The sequence below is a fragment of the Ananas comosus genome, linkage group 21 (genome assembly GCF_001540865.1).
Source record: "Ananas comosus cultivar F153 linkage group 21, ASM154086v1, whole genome shotgun sequence".
In the NCBI taxonomy this organism is placed as follows: domain Eukaryota; kingdom Viridiplantae; phylum Streptophyta; class Magnoliopsida; order Poales; family Bromeliaceae; genus Ananas; species Ananas comosus.
The window spans coordinates 9,479,474-9,491,895 of NC_033641.1; the positions used below are offsets into that span (position 1 = coordinate 9,479,474).

At 33.3% G+C, this 12,422-nt stretch overlaps 2 protein-coding genes across 2 annotated transcripts; both read right to left on the minus strand.

Annotated features, from left to right (window-relative positions):
• Positions 2,672-4,955, minus strand: LOC109726487 (proteasome assembly chaperone 4). The gene is made up of 6 exons (XM_020256087.1): positions 4,834-4,955; positions 3,714-3,922; positions 3,487-3,555; positions 3,303-3,378; positions 3,157-3,221; positions 2,672-3,029 (listed from the first exon to the last, which is right to left on the minus strand). Exons 2-6 carry the CDS (start codon positions 3,894-3,896, stop codon positions 2,940-2,942), a joined length of 483 nt encoding a protein of 160 aa, XP_020111676.1. The 5' UTR covers positions 3,897-3,922; positions 4,834-4,955; the 3' UTR covers positions 2,672-2,939.
• On the minus strand, positions 9,100-10,675 carry LOC109726485 (NAC domain-containing protein 104-like). The gene is made up of 3 exons (XM_020256086.1): positions 10,260-10,675; positions 9,721-10,013; positions 9,100-9,420 (listed from the first exon to the last, which is right to left on the minus strand). Exons 1-3 carry the CDS (start codon positions 10,423-10,425, stop codon positions 9,274-9,276), a joined length of 606 nt encoding a protein of 201 aa, XP_020111675.1. The 5' UTR covers positions 10,426-10,675; the 3' UTR covers positions 9,100-9,273.

Genomic DNA, 12,422 nt, shown 5'->3' on the forward strand with positions numbered 1-12,422 from the left:
ATGTCATATATTATAAATATTATTTTTTATAAAATTATTAATTGTACTATATTAATTACATATTATTTATATTTAAATATTAAAATATTATAATAAATTTTATAATAATTTATATTTAATATTATAATATATATTTTATAATTTAGTTTAAGTAGAATTTAAAAAAATATTATTTATTATAATATAAAATTTATAAATATTATTTATAATAAATTTTTTTATGAATTGTTCCACCTTATTCTTATTTTCAATTTTAATTTTAAATTTTAAAATTTTATATTTTAAATTTTTGAAATTTAAAATTTGATATTTTATATTTTTCAAATTTAAATTTGATCATAAATTTAAAGTTTGAAATTTAAAATTTAAAATTTTGAATTTAAAATTTGAGATTTTAAATTTTAAAATTTAATTTAAAATTTTAAAATTTAAAAGTTAAAATTTTAAATTTTAAAAAAAATATATAAAAAATTTTAAATTTCAAATTCAAATATAATGAGAAGCGTAATATCATTATTTTTTATTTATAATTATCCACTGTAATTATTATTCCATCTTACCTAACCAAACGCTATTTTTTTTATTCCAAAGAATAACCCAATTTTCACCCAAACGCAAAATTGATTTAATCCCCGCTTATACCTCAATTTATACCTATTCCTGGAATTGCCATTTTTTGCTTATTCTCAAACCAAACAATACCTAAGAATACTTTAGTTTTAAACTTTGTCACTGATTTAACAAAAAAAAATTAGTGAAAGGGACAACAAAAAGAAAAAAATAAAATTATAAGGTATGAAAGTGATACACATTACACTACAGAATACTAAAGTGAGAAGTGCGAAACTATAGGGGTGATATTTAAAACTTTTCCAAATTATTATTACACTTGGTCATCAAACTGTAGGGTTGCCCCATTTTGATCCTTAGAATTTTATTTTATTGTCATTTCTAATTCAACTTAATTTATAAAAGTAAATTATTGCAAAATCTCAAAAGTCTAATTTAATTAGCTTAATAATGATGGAGTATTTTGGTTAATTAGAAAAAATAACTAAATGCCGCATCGTTATTTAGTCAGTTAAATTAGGCTATAAAATTTAAATTATAATAATTTTAAAATTTTGAGCCAGAGATTATAATAAATTAAAGTTTGAGTACTGAAATATGACATGCTTCGCAGTTTGAGGATTGAAAGTGCAATTTAGCCAAAAAGTATTCGATAAAAAATTTAAATTCAAATTTTAATTCGAAAAAAATATTTTGTAATATTTTGAAAGATCGCATTTACTAAGGTTTGTAAATTTGAAATGCCTAATAAATTACTCAAAAAAGGAGGGAAAGAGTTACTGACCCATAATTCTAGATCACTTTATTGAAAAGAAAAAAGGGAAAATTATACTTAGCTCTTAGTCATTAATTGTAAATATATAAAAATTATATTAAATATTCATTAATGAAGTACTTATAACGTGGAGAGCATGTAACATTTTTTTCTGAATCACAATTATCAAATCAAATTATATTTCACAATTTTTTTTACTTAAATTTATAAAGGAATTGAGACACCTTAATAGATTTTCTACCTATATTTTGAAGCTACTTAGTTTTCAAAATTGTAATTTTTTTTCATATTTTATACCCTTTAAATAAATAAAAAAAAATATTAATTAAATCATATAATCTAACTTGTAAATAAATATAAATATTAATTATTAAATGTTGAATGCGGTGCATGGGAAATCTTAGGTACACCAGGTGCAGGGACAGTTTTTGAAAGAGACGGGATTTGGAAGGATAGAGTCAAAAATTGAAATGAGGGCCGTACGAGAAATATAATTGAAGTGATGACGTGGCAGTCCTAGAATTTGGTGGAGCCCACAATTTTTTTTTTTAAGGACGAAGAATGGTGCTTTGGGTGGTCCCCACATGTAAGTTTGTATCTTTTTAGCTTTTTTTTTTACTTTACATTTATTTTAATTAATTAATTATAATTTTTTTAAGATTAATTGAATCACTAATTCCTTATCTTTATCCATTTTTGGAGTTTAAGTTACATGTATATGGCCATCTCAACCTCGTAAATAAAGTGCCCGGAAATCGGATCGGATCTGAATAGTTAATATATTGTATCCGTATTCTAAAAGAAAATGAATAGAAAAAATAATATATATTCTATCTATTTAACTTCGAATCAGGTCCGAATCTTGATACTTAAGTTAGTAATATACCCATCGAATTTATTTAAGCGAGTCTGGATAATGACTATCCGTATACGACCCGCATAAAACCGGGTCTAGATTGGATACGGATACCTGTATGCATATATTTTTTAGGATGCGTTTGGTTCGAATTATTCTAACATGATTACAGGCGATCCTGATAGGATTACTGCATTTAGTTCATCTGGTATGTAATCTGTTTGGTATTGTAGCATTACAAAAAGTGTAAGATTACACTAAAAATATTACCGAGAGGAATGGTGTGTATCAAAAAATTACAAAATTACAAAATTTTGAACCCATTCGATCACTATGCAAACAATACCGAAAAAATTACAAAATTTATTTTTTAGGTTCTTCAAATACGCTAGATCAAGTCTAATGTAGCCGATCGTCGATTCAAAAGTTTCAACATCGAAAACGACTTGAAAACACGAAAGGTTCCGTACTTTCAGAAGCACGCCAGCCACACTCCAGATAATTATTAGTTATTAGGCTCCAATTTCTAATGTGGAAGCCAGAAACTTAGCTAAATACACATACAAATCAGAAAAACAGTGTATTGCCATGCCACAGAGAAAGCAACTAAAATTTGCCAAATTACCAGAATAAATATCACTCCGAATTTGAAGATTGCTACAATATCAAGGGCCCAGTGTTTCATCCTTCTAAAGGCATAACATAAATCAAATTTATGCATGTTATATTAGCCTTAAATCATGAAGCAATACTGGGCATTCCTTCAATTCTAGGCTTGATGTAACCTAAACTCCTCAACTTCTCCACTAGCTTCCTCTCCGCAGTTGCCTGAAACCACATTTTTCGCCCCCCCCAAAAGAAAAAAGCATGAGAAATTTAATCAGTATGGATATGTTGGGATTGATACATGATCAAACTAGCGATTTTCGGAAAAAGAATAAAAAAAAAAGGGTACCTCGAGCATTGGGCTATCTTTAGGAATATTGCACGCGAGAACAATATTTAGACCTGTTTTTAGTACTGCAAAAATGTAAAACAGTGTGAGCTCGAGTGCGAGAGACGAGTTTAAGAGGGGACAGTACGTAGGAGAAGTAGTAGTACCTAATCGACGAGCAATGCCCGAACCTGAGTTATCGGCAGTGCCTCCTAATATGGAAGTAACACTCACCATGTTGTTCTGCGAAAAGAGTTTGTCGAGGAAGTAGAACATATCAGCATAAAAAAGAAGAAAAAATATTGAACAGTTAAGGTGTCGGTAATATGGCATTTGTCGACGATTGGATACCGGTCGAGTAGTCGCAGCTGCGTATAGACGGCCAAATTTTGCTGCGTTACACCCAATCCAAACAAAAATCTGTGCAAGTAAAAGGCAATTAGAAGATCATAAATCGGCTTTACTCTTGTACTCCAGAGACATTGTTCGGCCCATGAGATATACACTGTCGTGCTAAAAGAATTAGATATCCCGTTAATGACAAAGAAAATGCGAGGACAAAATCACAAGATTGTCACCTGCTTCGTAAGCCTTATGATCTGAAAATGTAGTGTGACATCGTGCAAATCCTCGGTGAAACATGTGATCTGTACATTACCATCTGTTGATTGATTCTCCGACAGCATGCTTTTCCCATTAGATTGAGGCTCCGTGTTAATTGATAGTTTGGACAAATTTCCATTGAGCTCTGCTGAAGCCATTCTCCAAAGGCAACCAACTTCTCCAACTAATTCCGCACAAAATATGAATTGGAGCTCAAGATCAAGGAATCAAAAGTTAAAACTAGTTCAACACTTGCCTAAGATAATTAGAAAAAGTTATTCCGAAAAGCTTACAGACACAGAGGCTACAGCTCGTAACAAAAAATATATGACATATCAGAAAATGCCAATTATATAGATGGTTAAGAGATGGCGCACAATTCTTTCCAATAAATATACGACAGCAGCTGAAATATTCGACAGTAGCAGTACCGACCAACTCATTTACAACTTAATCAACCTTAGAAAATCTTCTTCTTTTTTTTTTTTACAATTTGTGCCTATTGAAGTTTAACTACATCCGATAAAGTGGAGTGAAAGAACAATCCTTGAACACCCTTCGACTAAGCGAACTGCTATATGCGAATTATCAAATACGATTACTAGTTCACAGTATATTTCTCTTCCTTTAAACTATAAACAGAGAGGGATAAAGAGAGATACTAGGCTACACTTAAGAGGATTCGGAAACTGCACTAACGCGCCGCACATGGCACAAATTGATCATCACTACCCCAAAATAGATGTTAAAACCTAGATTTTTTCACATGGCACAACCTTCTTATATCAAGCACTTTATTCTTATGGAAAAAGTTCAATATTTTAACACATCACTCCACTTACAACGACAGATACTTTAGAGAAACAACAATAGGAACCACAACAACAACAAGAAGAAGTAAGAAATTAACCTAGAAGCTAAAATAGGGCATCTTTAGCAGCTATAAATCATTCAAATTCCTGGTGGTATCACCTTCTAAAGTTCAAATCAATTCCTAGAACTCAACAGATACTTGATGATTTCTCCAACATGTAAACACAAAATTGGTGAGATTAAGCATCCGATTAAAGGATTAAAGTGGTCGATTACTCTCACCGAGCACGTGGAGTTGCCAATTAGAGACGCTTCGCCCTTTCCCTTTTCCTCAACACTAGAGAGAGAGAGAGAGAGAGAGAGAGAGAGGGCCTAGGGTTTTGCTTGAGAAAGGGGGAAAAAAAGGAGGGGCGAATTCGGGAATTAGCTTAAGCGGATGACTAAAGTCGGCAACGAATCGCGTTTCGCCCACGACTTTTAGAGTGAAGTCGGCAGCTAACCGCTGCCGCGATGCCGACTTCAGTGGGAACGAAATTAGTAAGAAGGTGACAAAAGCGTAAGGCCCCTCAACTATAGGATATTTTGAGATTGGTTCTTCAAAATTTATTTTTCAACTTCTATTTATTTATTTATTTATTTATTTTACTCGGAGTAAAGCTAAAATTAATTTTGAAGTAAGAGGGGTTGTTTACTTTCTTATCATTCCAAGCAACGGAGCATCGATTCAAAGATCAGGACCGTTAAATATGTAAACTTTTTGAAAATTAAATTTTATAATTTTTTGACATTATTTACTGCATATTCAAACAAAAAATTGAGAATTTTTAAAGTTTAATTTAAACTGAATTTGATAATACTCGACCGCTAGATAAATAATCTTGTAAAATCATAAAATTTAGTTTTCATGAAGTTCAAATAGTCTAGATTATGTGTATTAATGATTTGATTGCTAACAAGAAAGCGCCATTGGTGGAAATAACGCAACGCAGTCTTCTAGTTTTCATTCATTTTTTAGCAAATAAAATTATAACAGTTGAAAAGTAACACTTAGGGATCGTTCGATTTACGGTTTCTAATATTCCAGTAATTTGACATATTTCTGTTGAAAATATTAAAATCATTACTACTTAACCTAACTAGGGTGATTGTAAAATGCGCTAATGAAATAATGAAATCATTGTAGTCTAATAATAATAATATACTAATGGCTTGATAAATTAGTAACAAACTTGTCATTTCAAATATATAATGTATAATATTTTTAAAATATTACAAACTTTGAAGGGAACGGCCCCTCAATATAAATGCAACTGCCGCTAGAGTAATTGATTGTTATCTTTGAAGGATACATGTGCGGTCAGGATTTCGAACCTTTGCAGGTGTCATGAAACTGGGGGTTCGAGTCTCCAGCTTCTTGGGTTGTGACTACCCTACTAGCTCTAAAAGGGTCTTGGGGTTTTGGGGAGGATCCAATCCGCTTTTAATTTGGGCCCAATTTTTTGGGCTTTTCAAGGCCCAAAGGTCCAATACCATCACTTTGAGCTTTATCTTAAAAGAGAGAGAGAAAAAAAAACCTTTTCCATCCAAATTTTCGCCCTTAGTGTTATCAAATTTGATGTGAAGATTTTTTTTTTTTAATATACTGAAAAATTGAGAAGAAGAATTAACTATTGGACTTGCAAAAGATAACGGTTAAATTTGAATTTTCCACGAATGAATTTTATATGAAATTAATAAAACTTCGCATACAACACTTCTGCAGAAACTACGTACACGAGAGCATCTTGCTTCTTTAATGCCATTATTGACATCTTGCCTCTTTGATGGGAATAAACATCATGAATTTGGCACAAAGGGGACAAAGATGGGCCACTAATCACCCTTATCTCTTATTTAATAAAACCTTGATCATGAACATGCATGATTGGGTGCAAGCTATTCAAATTTGAAGTACCCTCTCTTGTCAATGTCAAACCATTAGCTAGCCCTCATGAACCCAAAAGCAATTGCATTAGGTATAAAAAAGCATGGCATTGTGTCATTATCGCGGCAATAAATCCGGTATTTGTCAACAAAAGGGCAAATGATCCAACTTATGTGCTACTCTTAAAGCCTTTATTTGGAGACTTATGATAGAAACCCTAAATAATTAAGGACCCATCTTATGATGAAAAGAAACTAACCATCAATTGGTTGAGGTGGGGTTTGAGAAGGGTTTTTACCTAACTCACTGGCATTATAGTGGCCTAAGCAATCCTTATCATGCATGCCTTTGTTTACTTAATTTTTAGGAAATGATAACATGGTTCCTAAAAGAAGGAAGTGAATGGGCTTGTCATTGAAGTAAAACCCTTTTGGGTGGAGGTGGGGGATGTGCTGAGAAAGGTCAATGGAGTTACCAAATTATTAAGCAAAGATATATAGAGTGGCATTATATTATGCAAAGGGTTCATGAGATTGGTGTGAGCTCTAAAGAAATAATTAGAAGAGGGACCCAAAATGGGGAGTTAGGCAATAATCCTCTCTCATTTCTATGATAAAGAGGTGCTACAATTATGGACATCACCACTATACTTTTTCTGTTTCTTTTTTAACTTATATGTTGTTTAGGATTTGTGGTTTTGTTGGCTTAAATAAGTTCAAATTTCTGTTCTGGAATAATAGGCTTAGAAAATCAATAAGTTGGGTTAGATTAAGTTCAATAAGTTGAGTGGAACTACAGTCCAAATAAACCCAACGATAAGAGACCCAACAATAGATCCAACTTCCAAGTAGGTTGAGTCAGGTCGAAGCTGTGAGCGTTATGGCTAAGCCTTAAGTGTGATGGATGCGCTCTTCCTATCAGTACATATTTTTGGAATAATTAGTTAACGCTTATGATCCACAGCGTTCTTTGTAGTACAACCATTACAAAGAAGATTATTACGTACATTAAGTTACTTGGAAAGTAAAAGACAAATGGTATATAGAACAAAATCCAGTAACGATTATAACTAGCCATTGTCACCTCAATTTGTAGCACTAGTGGTTTTCTAGTCAATCCACTCACATTAATTTCAACAACCTTTTTCTTTTTAAACTCAAATAATAGATAAATAAGGTGCAGTAGTATATAAGAGATTGTTCTTATATTGTTCTTACCATAATTCAAAGGATGCATGCATGTAGCATATTAATTACCATTATACATGCAACTCAAAAGCTTATGTATGTTTGTATCAATTTCTCACCTATCTAATTATTACGCTATACAAATTACTGAGACAATTTGGTGAGTCGTGTGATTCATCTGTGTGCCCGAATTTTAACGATATTTGTTCCAATCTAAAATTCTCTTACACATGCAAATGACGTAAACTTTACCTTTTTAGTTATATCATATTATCTAAAAGATCAATCTGATACAAGTCTTATAGCATAGGGGATGCAATCTACAACAAGAAACATAAAGAAATACTTTGAAATTAGTTTGAGGTGTCCAAGATGTTGAATGTAGCCCACGTGATTTTTCAAGGCGATCTATAAAGATACAGTCGGTCTATTCAAATCGATCTATAAAGATATGGTACATCTAACGGTTAGAATGTATATGAACATGTCCTTGATGGACAGACGTGATTTAATATTCTTATATCAAATTATGTATAAATATATAATATACGTTAATCCCGGTCTAACCCTAATCCAATTTTCTGTTACGACTCCATCTCCGGGGATAAGGGAATTAGACTCGAAACCTCCCGCTCTCTTGCAGATCGCGAACGAGGACGAAACACGAGTAAAAATCACTGCCTACAAATCGGATACAGAAATCAAAATCATGGCAGAAGGTACTATTTTAGTTTCTTACATAGTTTCTAACCCAAGAAACCTTCACTTCATTCCAATTTAAATTCGCAACAAAGTATTTTATTAAAAAAAAAAAAAAAGAAACTATTCACACTACCAAGTTTATCCCCTTGACGCAATAGATGGCGAAATGCATGCGTAAGCTCCAACCCCCTACATCTACAATTCCTTATAAAAGACAAAGTTATTAATTTTTAATTTTTTTTAAGAAAAAGAAAAAGGAAAAGGAAAGAAAAAGTCCCTTTGCTTTGTGGTACAACAAAGCCCACAAAAGAATCATCCAACCTACACATGAATTTGTGGGAGAGAAAGAAACGCAGGAGACCTACAATGAGTAAAAGGCTACATAAGTGAGACATCCAAAGCACCCCACTTATTAACCCCACCATGTCCTAATAAGTGTTCCACACACCTCACTTTGGCATAAATCCGTGAGCGCACGTGCTCTCAAAAGTGATTCTGTGTCCGAGTGCTGTTTGAGTTAAGCTATTTGAGTTAATACACGAGCAGTTTAATCCATAGCGCACGTATGTACGTACATGCTCTCAAAAATACTCGTATATATATAAGTGTTGTTTGAGTAGTTTTTTTCGCTCTTTTCTCATTGATATCACTTTCGGCTATAGCCAACTTTGTATGTAACTTCTGCTTCTTGTATAGAAAAGCTAATAAACAAGCTATATATACAAGCATGCGTATATATCAAATACTCAAGGAAAAACAAGATTTACACTTTAATAGCTCAAAGTAAGGATTCTAATACGTACATTCGTTGTTATTACATATATTGAAGAAAAAAAGTACTAGTTTTGACACACTTCATTAATTTGAAGAGTGTAATTACATAGCTAAGTACTAGCTTGTGGATTGATTCTAATTGGGCAAGCTTACTTCATCGAGATCATCTAATGATAAGAACACTTCATCTAAGCATGAAAGCTCGGTTCCGTCGTCGCCGAAGCCTGTTGGTGGACCGCAGCTCGACTCGTAGACTCGGCATACGACCCACTTCTTGTGTTCCTAATGATCATATAGAGTGAACATAGTTAGAGGGACTAGTTTAAAAGAACATGGCGAAAGGATCGTGATAATGGCTAATCACTTCTGCAAAGTGCTTCTATATATTCGAGGTTCGAGATAGTTCTAATAGCTAGATTTTTCAATAGCTAGATGTACGGATTAGTCTCTTATTGTGATCTAAAATTAACTTCGTTTGCCGAATGCATGATTCTGACTTACGTAATACAAAAGCTGTTGTAGAAGCAAAGTCAAAACATGTGCTATCATGTGACTAGCAATAAATATTATTATAACACTTACTGATCTTTGGTGGCTTCTCTTCTTAAGAGAAGGCCTATTAGAGCTTGAGCTAGTACCACTTGTGCCTCCACCATCTACTAAATGATATTCATGCATGACCCAATTGGTTTTGATTCCTTGTGGAGCTTCCCCCACATAGAATATGAGGGTCTTCTTCAACCCAACATCTTTACCACCACTCACTATCGGCTCGTCGGCGTCGAGAGGGCTCCAATATCCACTTGGGGAGGCTCCACTTTGGTCCCTTGTGCGATTGAAGAAGTACCATAGATTGCCTGCTTGAAGAGCTTTACCTTCGAAATACACATGGTTGTTGCGTAGATGCAACATTAGATTGTGGATCAAAAGCACGTAAAGAGAGAATAAACGTATATCGATCGCATCTGTTAATAACAATTTCTGCAATATTATAAAGTACATCTCTGCTAGACGTGAACCTAGTCAATTATACGATAAAGTTGACCAGTTTTAATGCATCTTATCTGTCAATAACAAATTCTGCTATACTTTTCAATGTTGGAAGGAAACTAAGAACGAACCATCGAGATCCCAAGGGTCGTAGCGATGGAGATGATCGACGACGGGGATGATGTCGGGCTGGCAAGGGAGGAGCGCGACCTTGCGGCGGAGGAAGTGGACGACGAGCTCCTCGTCGGAGGGGAAGAAGTGGAAGCCAGGAGGAAGCTTGGTGGTTCCTTCTCCCATGGAGATATACAGAAGAGAAGTGCACTCACAAAGAAGAGAGAAATATAGAGATCATACATATAAATTAAGGTGTATGTTTGGTGTTGTTGAATGGTACTTATAGCGTTAGAGAGATCTAGAGAGAGAAAGAGAGAGATCTAGAGGAGTAGTATTGAAGAGGCGGCTACTAACGGAAAGGTGGTGGCGTTGAAAGAGAGGAGACTAGCAAATGGTGTGGAGCGGTGTTGTGGTATCATTACATGTGTATACAAATTGAGAAGGTGATGTACATGTACGCATGCCTTTCACAGTTATACTCTATGGTTGGGTGGGTTGCTTTATTATTGACTAAGTTACTTGACTCATGAATGTGGGTTTTGGAATTGCTCTTTATTCTAGAGATAAGTTAGTACACACACACACATAGAGAAAGAGAGAGTTGAGCTGGCCTGGAATGCTATTAATGACAAATCGACTTCGTTGCCACCTATTTGTTTTCAATGATGGAGCCTCTAAATCGACAATTAACACCATTGAATATGATTTATATCATTTGAAGTATCTAGAAACCAAATTTTATATTTTTACGATATTCTTCTCTTGTCCATCAAGCGGACACAAAAATAAATGGCTGAAAATAAATATCCTTCAAAAAGTGATAATAAAAGTCTTGTAATTAAGATCAAAAGTATAGATCTTGTTCTAAATTATTTAAAAAACTTTCTAACCAAAATTCAATTGATTTGGACGTCTTATATCGACCATTAAAATTACAAATTTTAAAATCCTTTGATCATTAGGTCAATGATGTCGAAAAGATTTGAAATTTAGTTTCTAAATATTTCAAGTGGTATAGATCATATTCAAAGATGGCGATCGTCAATTTAGAGGCTCTATCATCTAAAACAAATAGGTGGCAACGGAGTCTGTTTGCTACTAATAGTATTCCGGCTCATCAACTCTCTCTCTCTCTCTCTCTCTCTCTCTCTCTCTCTATATATATATATATATAGTAGGTCTTGTGTGCTATTAGGAGCACGGAGGCTTCCATGTTCGTAAGCTGTTTTCGTCGGTGGAACTTCCGAATCAATAATCGGCTCCGTTAGACTTGATCTAGCATATTTGAAGAATTTAGAAAATAAATTTTACGATTTTTCGATATCATTTATCTAGTGATCATAAGGGTTCAAAATCAATAATTTTTAATGGTTAATGTATATCGATTGTAAATTTAATGATGTAGAAGTATTTAAATCAGATAAAATTTTGATAGAAATTTTTTTATAGTATTTATTGCAAGATCAATATCTCTAACCGAAAATTTTAAGAGTCCGGCTACTATACTCTTATGAGTACGATCGTCTTCGTACTCATAAGTTGTTTTCGATGATAAAGCTTGCGAATCGACGACCCATACCGTTAAACATTATCTAGAGCATTTAAAACTTCTGAAAATCAAATTTTACAATTTTTCGATATCATTTACCTTACGATCAATAGCTCACAAAATTGACAATTTTTAACGGCCGGTATGTGATACTTGCTAGTTTAACGGTGTAAAAGAATCGAAATAGCTTGAATTTTTGATAGAAAATTCTATTCATTACCTAGATAAAGATCAATAACCCTCATCTTAAATTGAAGAATCCGATCATCCATTCTTAGGACGTTGTTCGATTTTGACCGTTCATTTTATATCCGCTTCGTACTCATAAGTTGTTTTTGATGTTGGGGATTCCGAATCGACGATCCACACCGTCAAACATGATCTAGAGTATTTGAAACTTCTATAAAATAAATTTCGTAATTTTTTGAAATCATTATAAAGTCCATCAAGCGGATATAAAATGAACGGTCAAAAACGGATATAAAATGAACGGTCCATCAAGCGGATATAAAATAAACGGTCAAAATTGAACAACATCCTAAGAATGGATGATCGAATTCTTCAATTTAAGATGAGGGTTATTGATCTTTATCTAGGTAATGAATAGAATTTTCTATCAAAAATTCAAGCT